The sequence below is a fragment of the Pseudophryne corroboree genome, chromosome 12 (assembly GCF_028390025.1).
Source record: "Pseudophryne corroboree isolate aPseCor3 chromosome 12, aPseCor3.hap2, whole genome shotgun sequence".
Lineage (NCBI taxonomy): Eukaryota > Metazoa > Chordata > Amphibia > Anura > Myobatrachidae > Pseudophryne > Pseudophryne corroboree.
This window is the reverse complement of record NC_086455.1, coordinates 85,938,601-85,957,401: the sequence shown is the minus strand read 5'-3', so window position 1 is coordinate 85,957,401 and position 18,801 is coordinate 85,938,601. Positions and strand designations below refer to the sequence as shown.

The 18,801-nt window shown below is 51.0% G+C and overlaps 1 protein-coding gene across 16 annotated transcripts in view; it reads right to left on the bottom strand.

The window, feature by feature from the left end:
* LOC134980775 (protein SIX6OS1-like) overlaps window positions 1-18,801 on the bottom strand; it is a 987,982-nt gene that overhangs the window by 653,228 nt on the left and 315,953 nt on the right. For 6 of the 16 annotated variants that reach the window (XM_063947742.1, XM_063947739.1, XM_063947740.1 and 3 more), the window contains one exon: window positions 8,059-8,086. The exons of the other annotated variants lie outside the window; for them this stretch is intronic. In XM_063947742.1, the coding sequence (XP_063803812.1) occupies window positions 8,059-8,086 (28 nt within the window). The remainder of the gene's footprint in view (window positions 1-8,058; window positions 8,087-18,801) is intronic. 16 annotated transcript variants of the gene reach the window in all.

The following is an 18,801-nucleotide window of genomic DNA, read 5'->3' as shown; positions in this document are numbered from 1 at the left end:
AAAACCCTCTTTTTTTCCGTGTCCAGAATCATGCCCAAAAATGACAGCCGAGTTGTCGGAACCAACTGCGACTTTGGTAGATTTAGAATCCAGCCGTGGTGTTGTAGTACTCTCATGGAGAGAGACACGCTTTTTAGTAACTGATCTCTCGATCTTGCCTTTATCAGGAGATCGTCCAAGTATGGGATAATTATGACCCCCTGCTTGCGCAGGAGCACCATCATTTCCGCCATTACCTTAGTGAAAATTCTCGGGGCCGTGGAAAGCCCTAACGGCAACGTCTGAAACTGGTAATGACAATCCTGTACAGCGAATCTCAGGTACGCCTGATGAGGATATATGGGGACATGACGGTATGCATCCTTTATGTCTAGTGACACCATAAAATTCCCCCCTTCCAGGCTGGAGATCACTGCCCGGAGAGATTCCATCTTGAATTTGAACTTCTTCAAATATAGGTTTAGGGATTTTAGATTCAGAATTGGTCTGACCGAGCCATCCGGCTTCGGGACCGCAAATAGGGTTGAATAAAACCCTTTCCCCTGTTGCACTAGGGGAACCCTGATAATCACTTGCTGTTGACACAGCTTTTGTATGGCAGCTGAAACTATTTCCCTCTCTGGGGGAGAAGCTGGCAAGGCTGATTTGAAAAATCGGTGTGGAGGCACATCTTCGAACTCCAGCTTGTAGCCTTGGGATACAATTTCGACCTCCCAAGGATCCAAATCCGACTGAACCCAGACCTGGCTGAAGAGTCGAAGACGTGCCCCCACCGGTGCGGACTCCCGCAGCGGAGCCCCAGCGTCATGCGGTGGATTTTGTAGAGGCCGGGGAGGATCTTTGTTCCTGGGAACTAGTCGTAGCTGGTGTTCTTTTCCCTCTACCTCTGGCGAGGAAGGAAGAGCCACGCCCCTTTCTGAACTTATGAGACCGAAAGGACTGCATCTGGTATTGAGGTGTTTTCTTCTGCTGTGGGGGAACGTAAGGCAAAAAAGAAGACTTACCCGCGGTAGCTGTGGAAACCAGGTCTGCGAGGCCCTCCCCAAATAAAGCTTCACCTTTGTAAGGCAAAGCCTCCATATGTCTCTTTGAGTCAGCATCACCTGTCCATTGACGGGTCCACAGGGACCTTCTAGCAGAAACTGCCATGGCATTGGCTCTTGAACCCAAAAGCCCAATATCTCTCGCAGCCTCTCTCATATATAACGCTGCGTCCTTGATGTGCCCTAAGGTCAACAAAATACTATCTTTATCTAGGGTGTCAATGTCAGATGACAAGTTATCTGCCCAAGCTGCAATTGCGCTACCCACCCATGCCGACGCTACTGCAGGTCTGAGCAGGGCTCCCGTAGTCGCATAAATTCATTTTAAGGTAGTTTCCTGCCTGCGATCCGCAGGATCCTTTAGGGCCGCCGTGTCCGGGGACGGTAGTGCCACCTTTTTGGACAAGCACGTCAAGGCCTTGTCCACCGTGGGCGAGGATTCCCACCGTACCCTGTCCTTTGAGGGGAAGGGTTACACCATAATAATTCTCTTGGGAACCTGCAGTCTCTTGTCTGGAGTTTCCCAAGCCTTTTCAAATAAAGCGTTCAGCTCATGAGATGGGGGAAACGTTACCTCAGGTTTCTTTTCCTTAAACATGCAGACCCTCGTGTCAGGGACAGAAGGGTCCTCTGTGATATGCAAAACATATTTTATTGCAATAATCGTATATTGAATACTCTTGGGTGCAACCTTGCATCATCATAGTCGACACTGGAGTCTGAATCCGTGTCGGTATCAGTGTCTGCTATCTGGTAAAAGGGACGTTTATGGGACCCTGAAGGGTCTTGTGACACAGTAACAGCCATGGATTGACTCCCTGCTTTTTACCTGGACTCTGCTTTGTCCAATCTCTTATGTAATAAAGCCACATTAGCATTTAAAACATTCCACATGTCCAATCAGGTGTCGGCTGTGCCGACAGAGACACCACCACCATCTGGTCTGCTTCCTCCCTAGACGAGCCTTCCGCCTCAGACATGTCGACACACACGTACTGACACCCCCACACACACTGGGACATATGAATATGGGGACAGACCCACAATAAGGCCCTTTGGAGAGACAGAGAGAGAGTATGCCAGCACACACCCAGAGCCACTAGATACTGAAACAAAGTCCCAGCCTGTACAGAGCTTTATATATAGAATTAGCACCAAATAAATGTGCCCCGCCCTCGTTTTTGCCCTGTTACTTGTTCAGCAGGGGAGAGTCCGAGAGCAGCTTCTCTGCAGCATGCTGTGGAGAAAATGGCGCTGGTTAGTGCTGGAAGATCAAGCTCCGCCCCCTCGACGGCGGGCTTCGGTCCCGCTATTTTTATTATACTGGCAGGGGATTTATTATATACTGCCTCCGCAGTATCTATATACGTGTGCCAGTCTTATATGAGGTAAAAAGTGTTGCCCAGGGCGACCCCCCTGCGCCCTGCATCCTTGCTGTGCCTGTGTGTGTTGTGGGAGCAATGGCGCGCAGCGCGACCGCTGTGCGGTACCTCATGAAGATCTGAAGTCTTCTGCCGCCTTTGAAGTCTTCTTGCTTCCTATACTTACCCGGCTTCAATCTTCCGGCTCTGTGAGGAGGGCGGCGGCGCGGCTCTGGGGCGAACAGCAAGGACGACACCTGTGTTCCGACCCTCTGGAGATAATGGTGTCCAGTAGCCTAAGAAGCAGTGCCCATCAGTCCAGGAAAGTGGGTCTGCTTCTCTCCCCTCAGTCCCACGAAGCAGGGAGCCTGTTGCCAACAGTGCACCCTGAAAATAAAAAACCTAACAAAAGTCTTTTCAGAGAAACTCAGTAGAGCTCCCCTGTAGTGCATTCAGTCTCCTCTGGGCACAGGATCTAACTGAGGTCTGGCTGGAGGAGGGGCATAGAGGGAGGAGCCAGTTCACACCCATCTAAAGTCTTAGAGTGCCCATGTCTCCTGCGGAGCCCGTCTATACCCCATGGTCCTTCCGGAGTCCCCAGCATCCTCTAGGACGTAAGAGAAATCCTATTTTCTCTTACGTCCTAGAGGATGCTGGGGACTCCAAAAGTACCATGTGGTCTATACCAAAGCTCCAGAACGGGCGGGAGAGTGCGGACGACTCTGCAGCACCGATTGAGCAAACATGAGGTCCTCATCAGCCAGGGTATCAAACTTATAAAACTTAGCAAAGGTGTTTGAACCCGACCATGTAGCTGCTCGGCAAAGCTGAAGTGCCAAGACCCCTCGGGCAGCCGCCCAAGATGAGCCCACTTTTCTGGTAGAATGGGCCTTTATTGACTTCGGCAACGTTAGCCCAGCCGAAGAATGAGCTTGCTGAATCGTATTACAAATTCAGCGAGCAATAGTCTGCTTAGAAGCAGGATTTCCAATCTTGTTGGAAGCATACAGGACAAACAAAGCCTCTGTTTTCCTGGTAATAGCCGTTCTGGTGACGTAAATTTTCAAACCTCTTACAACATCAAGAGACTTTGGAACCGCCACAGCATCCGTAGCCACAGGCACCACGATAGGTTGGTTAATGTGAAACGAAGAAACCACCTTCGGCAGAAATTGTTGACGAGTCCTCAATTCCGCTCTATCCGAATGGAAGATCAAATAAGGGCACTTGTGAGACAAGGCCGCCAACTCTGACACTCGCCTGGCAGACGCCAGAGCCAAAAGCATGACCACTTTCCAAGTGAGAAACTTTAACTCAACCTTACGCAAAGGTTCAAACCAGTGAGACATAAGGAGCTGCAAGACCACTACAAGATCCCACGGCGCCACAAATGGAGGATGGATATGCAGAACTCCCTTCACGAAAGTCTGAACCTCTGGAAGGACAGACAATTCTTTCTGAAAGAAAATAAAGCCGAAATCTGCACTTTGATGGAACCCAATTTCAGGCCTGCATCCGCAGGAGCTGCTTTGGTTTCACACCACGAAACATACTTTCTCCAAATACGGTGATAATGTTTCGCCGTAACCTCCTTCCTAGCTTTAAGGAGAGTGGGGATGACCTCCCCAGGAATACCTTTCCAAGCTAAGATTTGGCGCCGTCAAACGCAGCCGCGGTAAGTCCAGAAACATGCAGGGCCCCTGCAGTAACAGGTCCTCTCTTAGAGGAAGCGGCCAGGGATCTTCCACTAGTAATTTCTGAAGATCTGGACACCAGGCCCTCCGTGGCCAATCTGTAACGACGAGTATCGCCTGAACCCTTGTTCGTCGTACGATCCTCAGCACCTTTGGAATAAGAGGAAGCGGAGGGAACATATACACCGACTGAAACACCCACGGAGTCACCAGGGCGTCCACTGCACTGGCTTGGGGGTCCCTTGACCTGGAACAATACCTCGGAAGCTTCTTGTTGAGGCGAGATGCCATCATGTCTATCAGAGGAATTTCCCAACGCCTTGTCACTTCTGCAAATACCTCTTGATGAAGAGCCCACTCTCCCGGATGGAGATCATGTCTGCTGAGGAAGTCTGCTTCCCAGTTGTCCACGCCCGGGAGGAAGACTGCCGACAGAGCGCTCACGTGCTGTTCCGCCCAGCAAAGGATTCTTGTGGCCTCCGCCATTGCCGCCCTGCTCCTTGTTCCGCCTTGGCAATTTACGTATGCCACCGCTGTTATGTTTTCCGACTGGATCAGGCAGGGAGACCCTGAAGAAGGTTCTTTGCTTGCAGCAGGCCGTTGTAAATGGCTCTCAACTCGAGAACATTTATGTGGAGACAAGATTCCTGGCTTGACCATTTTCCCTGGAAATTTCTTCCTTGCATGATTGCTCCCCAGTCTCGGAGACTTGCATCTGTTGTCAGCAGGACCCAGTCCTGGATTCCAAATCGGCGTCCCTCTAGAAGATGAGAGCCTTGCAGCCACCACAGGAGAGAAATCCTGGCCCTAGACGATAGACTTATTTTCCGGTGCATGTGCAGGTGAGACCCGGACCATTTTTTCAGCAGATCCCACTGAAACACCCGGGTATGAAACCTGCCAAACGGAATGGCTTCGTAAGCCGCAACCATCTTCCCTAGTACCCGAGTGCATTGATGAATCGACACACTTGTCGGCCTCAGAAGCTCCCGGACCATGGTCTGGATTTCCGGAGCTTTGTCCTCCGGCAGAAACACTCTCTGTATCTCCGTGTCTAGGATCATACCCAGGAAGGGCAGCCGAGTGGCCGGGATCAACTGAGACGTTGGCAAATTTAGAATCCAACCGTGATGTCGCAGAACCGACAGGGAGAGATCCACATTTCTTAACAACTGTTCCTTGGACCTCGCCTTTATCAGGAGATCGTCCAAGTACGGGATAATTGTGACCCCTTGCTTGCGAAGGAGGACCATCATTTCCGCCATTACCTTGGTGAAAACCCTCGGGGCCGTGGAAAGCCCAAACAGCAACGCCTGAAATTGGTAATGACAATCCTGCACCGCGAACCTCAGGAAGGCCTGATGAGGAGGGTATATCGGGATGAGTAAGTAAGCATCTTTATGTCGACTGACGCCATAAAATCCCCCCTTCGAGGCTGGAGATCACCGCTCGAAGAGACTCCATCTTGAACTTGAAAATTTTCAAGTATGGATTGAGGGATTTCAGGTTCAGAATCGGTCTGACCGAGCATTCCGGTTTCGGTACGACAAAGAGGCTCGAATAGAAGCCTTCCCCCCGTTGGAACGGGGAAATCGGCACAACGACCCTCTGTTGACACAGCTTTTATATTGCAGCAGTTACCACTTCTCTTTCCGGAATAGAAGCTGGCAAGGCCGACTTGAAAAAGCGGTGGGGGGGCATCTCCTGGAACTCCAGTTTGTACCCTTGGGACACTATGTCTAAGATCCAAGGATCCAAGGCCAATTGAAATCAGACCTGACTGAAGAAACGGAGACGGCCCACCACCGGTACGGACTCCCGCAGGGGAGCCCCAGCGTCATGCGATGGATTTCCCCTTCCTCTACCTTTTGAAGTGAGGAAGGATGAGCCCTTTCCTTTTTTGTATCTATTAGGCCGAAAGGACTGCATCTGATGATGGGGTGCCTTTTTCCGTTGTGTGGGGACATAAGGAAGGAAAGATGACTTAGCCGCAGTAGCGGTAGACACCAGGTCAGCAAGGCCGTCACCAAACAAGACACTACCTTTAAAAGGGAGAGCTTCCATATTCTTCTTGAAGTCGGCAACAGCATTACATTGATGAGTCTACAGCGCCCTCCTAGCCGAGACCGCCATGGCATTGGCTCTTGATCCCAAGAGACCCACATCCCTCGCCGTATCTTTCAGGTAATCTGCAGCGTCCTTGATATAACCAAGAGTCAAATGAATGTTATCCCTATCAAGGGTATCCATATCAGAATCCAAATTCTCATCCCACTTAGCAATAGCACTACTCACCCATACCGACGCCACCGCAAGCCTGAGCAATGCACCAGTATTAACGAAAATTTAGTTCAATGTCGTCTCCAGCTTGTGATCCGCTGGATCCTTAAGAGCAGCCGTGTCAGGGGACGGAAGCGCCACCTTCTTGGACAATCTGGATAAAGCCTTGTCGACATTTGGAGACGACTCCCATTTTTCCCGGTCATCAGAGGGGAAAGGATACGCCATGAAAATTCTCTTGGGAATCTGCCATCTCTTGTCCGGCGACTCCCAAGCCTTTTCACATAGAGCATTTATTTCATGAGAGGGGGGAAACTTCACCTCAGGTTTTTTTCCCTTTAAATAAGCAAATCCTTGTGTCCTGCACAGCAGGTTCGTCAGAAATACGTAAAACATCTTTAATAGCCACAATCATGTACTGAATACTCTTAACTACCCTTGGGTGTGAAGTAGCCTCATTGAAATCGACATCGGAATCAGAGTCCGTGTCGGTATCCGTATCTACCATCTGGGTAAACTAACGTTTTTGTGACCCTGAAGGGGTCTGTACCTGAGACAAAGCATCCTCCATGGATTTCCTCCATACTTGTGTCTGAGACTCAGATTTATCCAGCCTCTTAGACAATAAGGCCACATTTGCATTAAGTGTACTTAACATAGTAACCAAATCAGGCGTCTGCTATGCCGACAGTCATAGCCAACTCCTTTTCTGTGCCCCCAGTACCTTCCTCCGGGGAGGAACACTCAGCCTCAGACATGCCGACATGTAGTACCGACACACCCACACTGCCCAAAACAAGGGGACAGACCCACAGGGAAGCCCGGAGAGAGAAACACAGAGGGAGTATGCCAGCTCACACCCCAGCGCCCATATATCACACCACAATACTATATGATGATAGCGCTGCCCTTAATGATAAAAAAGCACCAATTTATCTGTGCACCCGCTCCTCTCCCATCCACCCCCCACTCCCTCCCCCCCGTTTTGCACCCTTTCACTTGTAAGGAGCCTGGTGACGGCGCGGCTTCGGGGAAAAAGCAGCTAGGCGAACCAAGTGACAACCCTCTGGAGCTAATGGTGTCCAGTAGCCTAAGAAGCAGAGCCTTTAACTAAGAAGAAGTAGGTCTGACTTCTCTCCCCTCAGTCCCACGATGCAGGGAGCCTGTAGCCAGCAGGTCTCCCTGAATATAAAAAACCTAACAAAAGTCTTTTCTAGAGAAACTCAGTAGAGCTCCCATAGTATGTGTCCAGTCACTCCTGGGCACAAAGTCTAACTGAGGTCTGGAGGAGGGGCATAGAGGGAGGAGCCAGTTCACACCCAGTCAAAGTCTTTTTAGTGTGCCCAAGCTCCTGCGGATCCCGTCTATACCCCATGGTCCTTTTGGAGTCCCCAGCATCCTCTAGGACGTAAGAGAAATAAAAACTGCATACTGTTTCTCTTTCTATGCTTTATAAACAGGAAATGTTGGTTGCAACATTTGATAAGCTGACCAACTGTGCCAAAGTCTTCCCCATCTGATTAGTCCTACTCTATCACTCAAAATTATAAACATTGCTATCGCTATCAAATTAGTGTTGAACAGAAAAAATGCATACTCATGTATCCTAGCGTTTAGTCGTTAAATCCAAAATGGGTCAGCTAATTTCATGGGTGTTTTATAGCTTGGTGGATGTCTTACCTTTAAAAGCCTGTGTGCTGGTAAGCTTCTAAAATAAAGAAGCATGTGTTATGTTTTCGCACTAATGAGAAAGCAATAGCAATGTTTATAAATCAGAGTGATAAGAATAGGACTGACCAGATGATTTTGGTTTAAACCAGTGGTTCTCCGCCTCGGCTCGGTCCTCAAGTACCCCCAACAGTTCATGTTTTCCAGGTCTCCTCACAGAATTGCAAGTGAAATAATTTGCTCCATCAGTGGGTCTTTTATAATGCGTCAGTGAGTAATTAATACACCTGTTCAACTGCTAGGTGACCTGGAAAACATGAACTGTTGCGGGTACTTGAGGACCGAGGTTGAGAACCACTGGCTTAAACAATGCGGTCACATACAACATGCATTCTAGATATGGAGTGGCGAGTGCAGTGGCTCATTGTTAGACTCTGCAGTCAGGTCAGGCTGTGGCCTGTATAACTAGCCCAAGTGGGTTTGTGAAAGCCAGTCAGGGCTCATTGTGCAAGGAAGCCACTGAGTTTCAGTAGGTTTGTGTCTAACCCTGAAGGAGATGGGGAAGACCAACAAACTCGGGGACTGAGCTATGTGTTGCTGAGAAGAAGCCAGGCCAATGAGCTAGATCTTGCGATATACCCGTCAGAGACAGAACTGGGACTTTGCGACACAGATATTTTGTATGCAAATGCCCAATGATAGTCAGGGACGAAGAAGTGAGTTAGTGCCCTGAATAGGGGGGGATGCGGTTATGTGACCAGCGGGGTCGCAATACCGATGCTAGGATCCCGAAGCCTGAATATCCCGCCGGTCGCCATACCAACCAACAGGGACTATTCCCACTCGTGGGTGTCCATGACACCAGGGACGTGCAGTCAGGGGAGGCAGGGGAGGCAGTGCCTCCCCTGTCATTCTCCCCTATCATTAATGATTACAATAATATAAAGAATATACTTATGACACATATTGTGTCCTAAGTATATGCTTTATATTATTTTAATCATTTCTACACTTTAAAACTGGTTAAATTTTTTTTTAGAGGCACCGAGAGCGGTGCCTCCTGTGTATAATGGTAAAGGGTCGGACGCGGGGGGCGGGCAGGGGGCGGGGCCAAGGACAGGGCTGTAAAAGCCCATTACAAAAACCAGGATAAGCGGCACCAGTGTGAGTGCCTCAGTGACAGGGGCGTGCTTTCTGCCCATATGAAAGCACGCCCCTGTCACTGCTGCAGATATGATTGGGCACTATGAGATCATGGGCAGGGCTACTCCTGACCTGAGTCCCTGCAGCTTCCGTTCGTCTGGCCAGACCCGCATCACCCGCACACCGCCGGCGCCGCCGCTCATCACCCCCGTCACCTGGTGCTGACGACCTCTCCTCTTGACTAGGCGGCGTAGAGCTCTGCGCCGCTAATCCCCCACACACCGCCGGCGTCGCTCAACACCGCCCCTACCCCTGGTGCTGATCATCTCCCCCGGGCCGCTCACCGTCAGTGCTGCCCCCCCCAACCATCGCTGGTGCTTCTCATCTACCCCCCTCCCCCCCCCCCCCCCCCGCGCCAGTGCTGATCATCTCTCCCCCCTCCCTCCCCGCTAGTGCTGCTCATCTTCCCCCCCCTCCTCCCCCACTCACCATCAGTGCAGCTGCCGCTCATCTCTCCCCCGGGTCCCCCAACCAACGCTGGTGCCTGTCATCTACCCCCCCCCCCCCCCCGCCAGTGCTGATCATCTCTCCTCCCTCCCTCGCCGCTGGTGCTTCTCATCTACCCCCCTCTCCCCCGCACCAGTGCTGATCATCTCTCCCCCCCCCCCTCCCTGCTGGTGCTTCTCATCTACCCCCCTCCCCCCCCCCCGCACCAGTGCTGATCATCTATCCCCCCTCCCTCCCCGCTGGTGCAACTCATCTACCCCCCCCCCCCCGCGCCAGTGCTGATCATCTCTCCCCCCACCCTCCACGCTGGTGCTTCTCATCTACCCCCCTCTCCCCCCCCCCTCGCACCAGTGCTGATCATCTCTCCCCCCCCCCCTCCCTGCTGGTGCTTCTCATCTACCCCCCTCCCCCCCCCCCCCTCCCTGCTGGTGCTTCTCATCTACCCCCCTCCCCCCCCGCACCAGTGCTGATCATCTCTCCCCCCTCCCTCCCCGCTGGTGCTTCTCATCTACCCCCCTCCCCCCCCGCGCCAGTGCTGATCATCTCTCCCCCCTCCCTCCCCGCTGGTGCTTCTCATCTACCCCCCTCCCCCCCCCCCCCCCCGCGCCAGTGCTGATCATCTCTCCCCCCTCCCTCCCCGCTGGTGCTGCTCATCTCCCCCCCCCCCCCCACTCACCATCAGTGCAGCTGCCGCTCATCTCTCCCCCGGGTCCCCCAACCAACGCTGGTGCCTGTCATCTACCGCCCCCCCCCCCCCGCCAGTGCTGATCATCTCTCCTCCCTCCCTCCCCGCTGGTGCTGCTCATCTCCCCCCCCCCCCCCCCCACCAGTGCAGCTGCCGCTCATCTCTCCCCCAGGTCCCCCAACCAACGCTGGTGCCTGTCATCTACCGCCCCCCCCCCCCCCCGCCAGTGCTGATCATCTCTCCCCCCTCCCTCCCCGCTGGTGCTGCTCATCTCCCCCCCCCCCACCCACCATCAGTGCAGCTGCCGCTCATCTCTCCCCCCAACCACCGCTGGTGCCTCTAATCTACCCCCCTCTCACCTGGTGCTGCTTATCATCCCCCCCCTCCCCCTCCCCTCCCCTCCCCTCCCCTTGGCCTGCAGTGCAATGTACAGACCAAGGGAGCGCCGCGTCAGGAGCCTGCAGCCAGAAGAAGAAATCATGTAAGTGGCTGACACTACACTACACCTACACTGCACTACACTACACTACACTGTACTACACTGCACCTACACTACACCACACTACACTGCACTACACTACACCTACACTACACTGCACCTACACTACACTGTACTGTACTGTACTACACTGCACTACACTACACTGTACTGCACTGCACTACACCTACACTGCAGTGCAGTACACTACACTGTACTGCACTACACTGCACTGCACCTACACTACACCACAGCTTAAGGGTAGAGTGGGGGGAGGGGTGTGTGTAAAGTGCTCTACCTGTCGTAATGTGTACAAAAAAGGGGGGCTGTGTGCTGTAATGTGTAAAAAAGGGGACACTGTCTGTCGTAATGTGTACAAAGGGGACGCAGTCTGCCGTAATGTCAAAAAAGGGGACACAGTCTGCCGTAATGTCTAAAAAGGGGACGCTGTCTGCCGTAATGTCTAAAAAGGCAGACGCTGTCTGCCGTAATGTGTAAAAAGGGGGACGTTGTCTGCCGTAATGTGTAAAAAGGGGGACGTTGTCTGCCGCAATGTGTAAAAAGGGGACACTGTCTGCTGTAGTGTGTAAAAAGGGGACACTGTCTGCTGTAATGTGTAATAAGGGGACGTTGTCTGCCGTAATGTGTAAAAAGCTGGACGTTGTCTGCCGTAATGTGTAAAAAGGGGGACTGTCTGCCGTAATGTGTAAAAAGGGGGACTGTCTGCCGTAATGTGTAAAAAGGTGGAAGTTGTCTGCCGTAATGTGTAAAAGGGGCTCTACCTGGTGTAGTGGTGCTACTGTGCGGCGTAATTTGAATAATAGAGACTACTATGCACCGTTATATGAATTGGTATAATTTTGTGGCCACACCGCTTCCCCACGAAGCCACGCTCCTATATATTTTGCGCATGCCTGCAGCGCGCACTGCTCCTGTTTTACATAAACTTGGATGGAATGGGGAAGGGGGTCCAAAGCATTTTGTCGCACATGGGCCCACCGCTCGCTAGTTCCGCCACGGGCTCTACCTGCTGTAATGTGTAAAAGGGAGCTCTGCCTGGCGTAATTTGTGTAAGTGGCGCTACTATGCGACGTAATTTGACTAATGGAAGCCCTGGACAACAAAATTGCATTCATGTCCTCCTCCCAGTCCCAAACACTAATTTATTTATTTATTTTCTATAAAAAATAAGAATTTACTCACCGGTAATTCTATTTCTCGTAGTCCGTAGTGGATGCTGGGCACTCCGTAAGGACCATGGGGAATAGCGGGCTCCGAAGGAGGCTGGGCACTCTAGAAAGATCTTAGACTACCTGGTGTGCACTGGCTCCTCCCACTATGACCCTCCTCCAAGCCTCAGTTAGGTACTGTGCCCGGACGAGCGTACACAATAAGGAAGGATTTTGAATCCCGGGTAAGACTCATACCAGCCACACCAATCACACCGTACAACTCGTGATATGAAACACAGTTAACAGTATGAAACAATAGAGCCTCTCAACAGATGGCTCAACAATAACCCGATTTAGTTAACAATAACTATGTACAAGTAATGCAGATAAACCGCACTTGGGATGGGCGCCCAGCATCCACTACGGACTACGAGAAATAGAATTACCGGTGAGTAAATTCTTATTTTCTCTAACGTCCTAGTGGATGCTGGGAACTCCGTAAGGACCATGGGGATTATACCAAAGCTCCCAAACGGGCGGGAGAGTGCGGATGACTCTGCAGCACCGAATGAGAGAACTCCAGGTCCTCCTCAGCCAGGGTATCAAATTTGTAGAATTTTGCAAACGTGTTTGCCCCTGACCAAGTAGCTGCTCGGCAAAGTTGTAAAGCCGAGACCCCTCGGGCAGCCGCCCAAGATGAGCCCACCTTCCTTGTGGAATTGGCATTGACAGATTTTGGCTGTGGCAGGCCTGCCACAGTATGTGCAAGCTGAATTGTACTACAAATCCAACGAGCAATAGTCTGCTTAGAAGCAGGAGCACCCAGCTTGTTGGGTGCATATAGGATAAACAGCGAGTCAGATTTTCTGACTCCAGCCGTCCTGGAAACATATATTTTCAGGGCCCTGACAACGTCTAGCAACTTGGAGTCCTCCAAATCCTTAGTAGCCGCAGGCACCACAATAGGCTGGTTCAGGTGAAACGCTGACACCACCTTAGGGAGAAACTGGGGACGAGTCCTCAATTCTGCCCTATCCATATGGAAAATCAAATAAGGGCTTTTACAAGACAAAGCCGCCAATTCTGATACTCGCCTGGCAGAAGCCAAGGCCAATAACATAACCACCTTCCATGTGAGATATTTCAGATCCACGGTTTTTAGTGGTTCAAACCAAAGTGATTTTAAAAAAAACTCAACACCACGTTGAGATCCCAAGGTGCCACAGGAGGCACAAACGGGGGCTGACTATGCAGCACTCCTTTTATAAATGTCTGAACTTCAGGTACTGCAGCTAGTTCTTTTTTGAAAGAAAATCGACAGAGCCGAGATCTGTACCTTAATGGAACCCAATTTAAGGCCCATAGTCACTCCTGCTTGCAGGAAATGCAGAAATCGACCTAGTTGAAATTCCTCTGTTGGGGCCCTTTCGGCCTCACACCATGCAACATATTTTCGCCATATGCGGTGATAATGAGTTGCTGTAACCTCTTTCCTGGCTTTAGTAAGCGTAGGAATTACTTCCTCCGGAATACCCTTTTCCTTCAGGATCCGGCGTTCAACCGCCATGCCGTCAAACGCAGCCGCGGTAAGTCTTGGAACAGACAGGGCCCCTGCTGCCGCAGGTCCTGACTGAGTGGCAGAGGCCATTGGTCCTCTGATATAAATTCTTGAAGTTCTGGGTACCAAGCTCTTCTTGGCCATCCACGAGTATCGTTCTTACTCCTCGCCTTCTTATTATTCTCAGTACCTTTGGTATGAGAGACAGAGGGGAGAACACCTAAACCGACTGGTACACCCACGGTGTTACCAGAGCGTCCATAGCTATCGCCTGAAGGTCCCTTGACCTGGAGCAATATCTTTTATAGCTTTTTGTTAAGGCGGGACGCCATCATGTCCACCTGTGGCCTTTCCCAATGGTGTACAATCCTATTGGAAGACTTCTGGAGGAAGTCCCCATTCTCCCGGGTGGAGGTCGTGTCTGTTGAGAAGATCTGCTTCCCAGTTGTCCACTCCGGGAATGAACACTGCTGACAGTGCTAACACATGATTTTCCGCCTATCGGAGAATCCTTGTGGCTTCTGCCATCGCCATCCTGCTTTTTGTGCCGCCCTGTTGATTACATGGGCGACTGCCGTGATGTTGTCTGATTGGATCAGTACCGGCTGGTTTTGAAGCAGAGGCCTTGCTGGCCTCAGGGCATTGTAAATGGCCCTCAGATCCAGAATATTTATGTGTAGGGAAATAACCTGACTTGACCAAAGTCCCTGGAAGTTTCTTCCCTATGCGACTGCCCCCCAGCCTCAAAGGCTGGAATCCATGGTCACTAGGACCTAGTCCTGTATGCCGAACCTGCGGCCCTCTTGAAGATGGGCACTCTGCAGCCACCACAGTAGAGATACCCTGGTCCTTGGAGACAGGGTTATCAGCCTATGCATCGGAAGATGCGATCCGGACCACTTGTCCAACAGGTCCCTCTGAAAAGTTCTTGTATGGAACCTGCCTAATGGGATTGCTTCGTAAGAAGCTACCATTTTTCCCAGGACTCGCGTGCAATGATGCACCGCTACCTATTTTGGTTTCAGGAGGTCTCTGACTAGAGATGACAACTCCTTGGCTTTCTCCTCCGGGAGAAACACTATTTCTGGTTTATGTCCAGAACCATCCCCAGGAACAGTAGACGTGTCATAGGAACCAGCTGTGACTTTGGACTGTTTAGAATCCACCTATGCTGTTGTAGCACTTTCCAAAATAGTGCTACCCCGACTACCAACTGCTCCTTGGACCTCGCCCTTATAACGAGATTGTCCAATTACGGGATAATTACAACTCCCTTTTTTTGAAGGAGTATCATCATTTCGGCCATTACCTTGATAAAACACCCTCGGTGCCATGTACAGTCCAAACGGCAGTGTCTGGACTTGGTAATGGTAATCCTGTACCACAAATCTGAGGTACTCCTGGCGAGGATGGTAAATGGGGACATGCAGGTAAGCATCCTTGATGTCCCGGTATACCATGTAATCCCCCTCGTCCAGGCTTGCAATAACCGCCCTGAGCGATTCCATCTTGAACTTGAATTTTTTTATGTTCAAGGATTTTAAATATAAAATGGGTCACACCGAACCATGCGGTTTCGGTACCCCAACCCGTGTGGAATAGTAACCCCGTCCTTGTTGAAGTAGGGGCACCTTGAGTATTACCTGCTGGGAATACCGCTTATTAATTGCCTCTAGCACAGCCTCCCTGCTTGAGGGAGTTGTCAGCAAGGCATATTTTAGGAAACGGCTGGGGGGAGACATCTCTAATTCCAGCTTGTACCCCTGAAATACTACTTGGAAGAAACAGGGATCCACCTGTGAGCGAGCCCACTAATTGCTGAAATTTTTGAGGCGGCCCCCCACCGTACCTGGCTTCACCTGTGGAGCACCCGCGTCATGGTGTGTACTCACAGGAGGCGGGGGAAGAATCTTGATTCTGGGAACAGGCTGACTGGTGCAGCTTTTTCCCTCTACCCTTGTCTCTGTACAGAAAGGAAGCGCCATTTGACCCGCTTGCTTTTCTGAAGCCGAAAGGACTGTACCTTTTTCTGTGAGGAAACCTGAGGTAAAATTATTTCTTCCCAGCAGTTGCTGTGGATACGAGGTCCCAGAGACCATCCCCAAATAATTCCTCACTCTTATAAGGCTCTCTATGCGCTTTTTAAGTCAGCATCACCTGTCCAGTGACAGGTCTCTAATACCCTACTGACAGAATGGACATTACATTTATTTTGGATGCCAGCCGGCAAAATATCCCTCTGTGCATCCCCCATATATAAGACAACGTCTTTAATATGTTTTTATGTTTGCCCACTATTATCCCTGTTTGACAGGGTCACCAACCACGCTGCAGCAGCACTATCTGCAGGTCTCAGTCTAGTACCTGAGTGTGTAAATACAGACTTCAGAATAGCCTCCTGTTGTTTTTTTTTTTTTTTTTATCAACAGGTACCTATTAAAGTGGCCGTATCCTAAGACGGCAGTGCCACCTTTTTTGACAAACGTGTGAGCGCCTTATCCACCCTAGGGGATATCTCCCAGCGTAACTTATCCTCCTGGCGGCAAAGGGTACGCCATCAGTAACTTTTTATAAATTACCAGTTTCTTAACGGGGGAACCCACGCTTTTCACACACTTCATTTATTCATCTGATGGGGGAACAAAACACTGCCTGTTTTTTCTCCCCAAACCTAAAACCCATTTATAGAGGTTAAAGTCAGAAATGTATAACAAATTTTTAATTGCCGGGATCAAGTCACGGATTGGATTGTGTATATGTCTCCACCTTGTCGACACTGGAGTCAAACTCCGTGTCGACATCTGTGTCTGCCATCTGAGAGAGCGGGCGTTTTTGAGCCCCTGATGGCCTTTGAGACGCCTGGGCAGGCGCGGGCTGCGAAGCCGGCTGTCCCACAGCTGTTACGTCATCCACCCTTTTATGTAAGGAGTTGACACTGTCGGTTAATACCTTTTAGCTCTCTATCCACTCTGGTGTCGGCCCCACAGGGGGCGACATCACATATATCGGCCTCTGTTCCGTCACCATATAAGCCTCCTCATTCAACATGTCGACACAGCCGTACCGACACACCGCAGACACACAGGGAATGCTCTAAACGAGGACAGGACCCACAAAAGCCCTTTGGGGGGACAGAGTGAGAGTATGCCAGCACACACCAGAGCGCTATATACTGCAGGGACTAACTGAGTTATGTCCCCTATAGCTTTATATCTATATATATATAATGTATACTGCGCCTAAATTTAGTGCCCCCTCTCTCTTTTTTTAACCCTTGTAGACTGCAGGGGAGAGCCAGGGAGCTTCCCTCCAACGGAGCTGTGAGGGAAAATGGCGCCAGTGTGCTGAGGAGATAGGCTCCGCCCCTTTTTCGCGGCCTATTCTCCCGTTTTTTATGGACTTCTGGCAGGGGTATTTACCTCATATATAGCCCCTGGGGCTATATATTGAGGTATTTTTGCCAGCCAAGGTGTTTTTATTGCTCTGTAAGGGGGACGGCGGCGCGGCTCCGGGACCGAACATCAAGGCTGGGCCTGCGGTCGATCCCTCTGGAGCTAATGGTGTCCAGTAGCCTAAGAAGCCCAATCCGGCTGCAAGCAGGCGAGTTCGCTTCTTCTCCCCTTAGTCCCTCGTAACTTTCTAAGAGCTCAGGAGAGCCCCTAGTGTGCATCCAACCTCGGCCGGGCACGAAATCTAACTGAGGCTTGGAGGAGGGTCATAGTGGGAGGAGCCAGTGCACACCAGGTAGTCTAAGATCTTTCTAGAGTGCCCAGCCTCCTTCGGAGCCCGCTATTCCCCATGGTCCTTACGGAGTTCCCAGCATCCACTAGGACGTTAGAGAAATGTACAATATATCACAAGTATGATGAGCAGGCAGGTACCGGGCATTGGTGGCATCGGACTGAGATGCAAATTAGTGACGGAGGGCTGGGTCAGTTGATGGTGGGCGAGTTTGTAAGTCATTGGCGGTGGCAGCAGGCATCAGCACAGGGGCAGTAGTGGGCATTGGCTCTGCGGCGGTAGGGGTCATCGGCAGGATTCGGAGGACATTATGGCTGTAGTGCCTCACCAGCCACTGACCTCACCGCACGCCACTGCATGACACCCATAGAGTGGGAATAGAACCTGTGGCGAGCCCGCTGTGTGGAGAGCGCAGCGAGCCCGCAAGGGGCATAGTTGTGCTCGCCTCCCAGCCAGCCATCTAACAGCCGGGATCCCAGCGTCGGTATAGTGACTGGCGGTCTCCTGACCGTCAGTCACACATACCCAACCCAAATAGGGGCTAGGTGTTTGTTATTTGTGTTGAATGCTGCCAGTAAAGTTTCATTATTTCATTTATTTACTGAAAAAGCTGCCTGTGGATTCTGATTTAGCTACACCAGCACACCTCTCTACCGAGCTAATTACAGCATATAGTCAATATACATATATTGCTAAAAGCACTGGTAACGTTATAAAGGGGAGATATGTTTGTCTCAGGTTTCTAACCTATAGGATTTAAACCCCCAAGAAAATGTCTGTTTCTGCAGAACAGACTTGGTTAGAGTTTGGGCTTTAGTAATAGCTGGGTAAGGGCTCCGGGGAGTATAGATGGAGAGGGTGGGCCCCATCTATTAAGCACATTTCGGGTCTCCGAGATTTTAGCAGCGTGGGGGGGGGGGGGGGGAGAGGGTTTGGGGTTAGGCTTCTGGAAAGAAAGGGTTAGGAAGTGTAAGGGAGGAAGGTTAGGCTGCGGAAAGGGAGGGTTAGGGGGAGGGTTGGTATACATCCAGCCCACCGGTATATATAGTATCAAATGGGATGCAGTCAATTTGCTGGTGGTTGGGATCCCAGCGTTCAGGATACCGCAGCCGAAATCCCGACAGCCGACAATGCCGCCAGCCTCAATACCGGCGCACCCGAACTATTCCCACTTGTGGAAGTCCATGACACCCACAGAGTGGGGATAGATCCTGGCCGCAAGGGGACAATTAGCGTTTCACCAGCCCTATGCTAGATGCACATAAACCAAGAATGGCCTCCAATGTGAGAGATTCAGCATTTCTTTACACAGCCACTATCAGCAACACAGTATCCGTTTGGATGGTCGACCATGTTAAGGTCGACAGTCATTAGGTCAACCACTATTGGTCGACATGGACAAATGGTCAACACGTGAAAATAGACAGACATAGTCGACATGGACTAATAGTCGGCACATGAAAATGGTCGA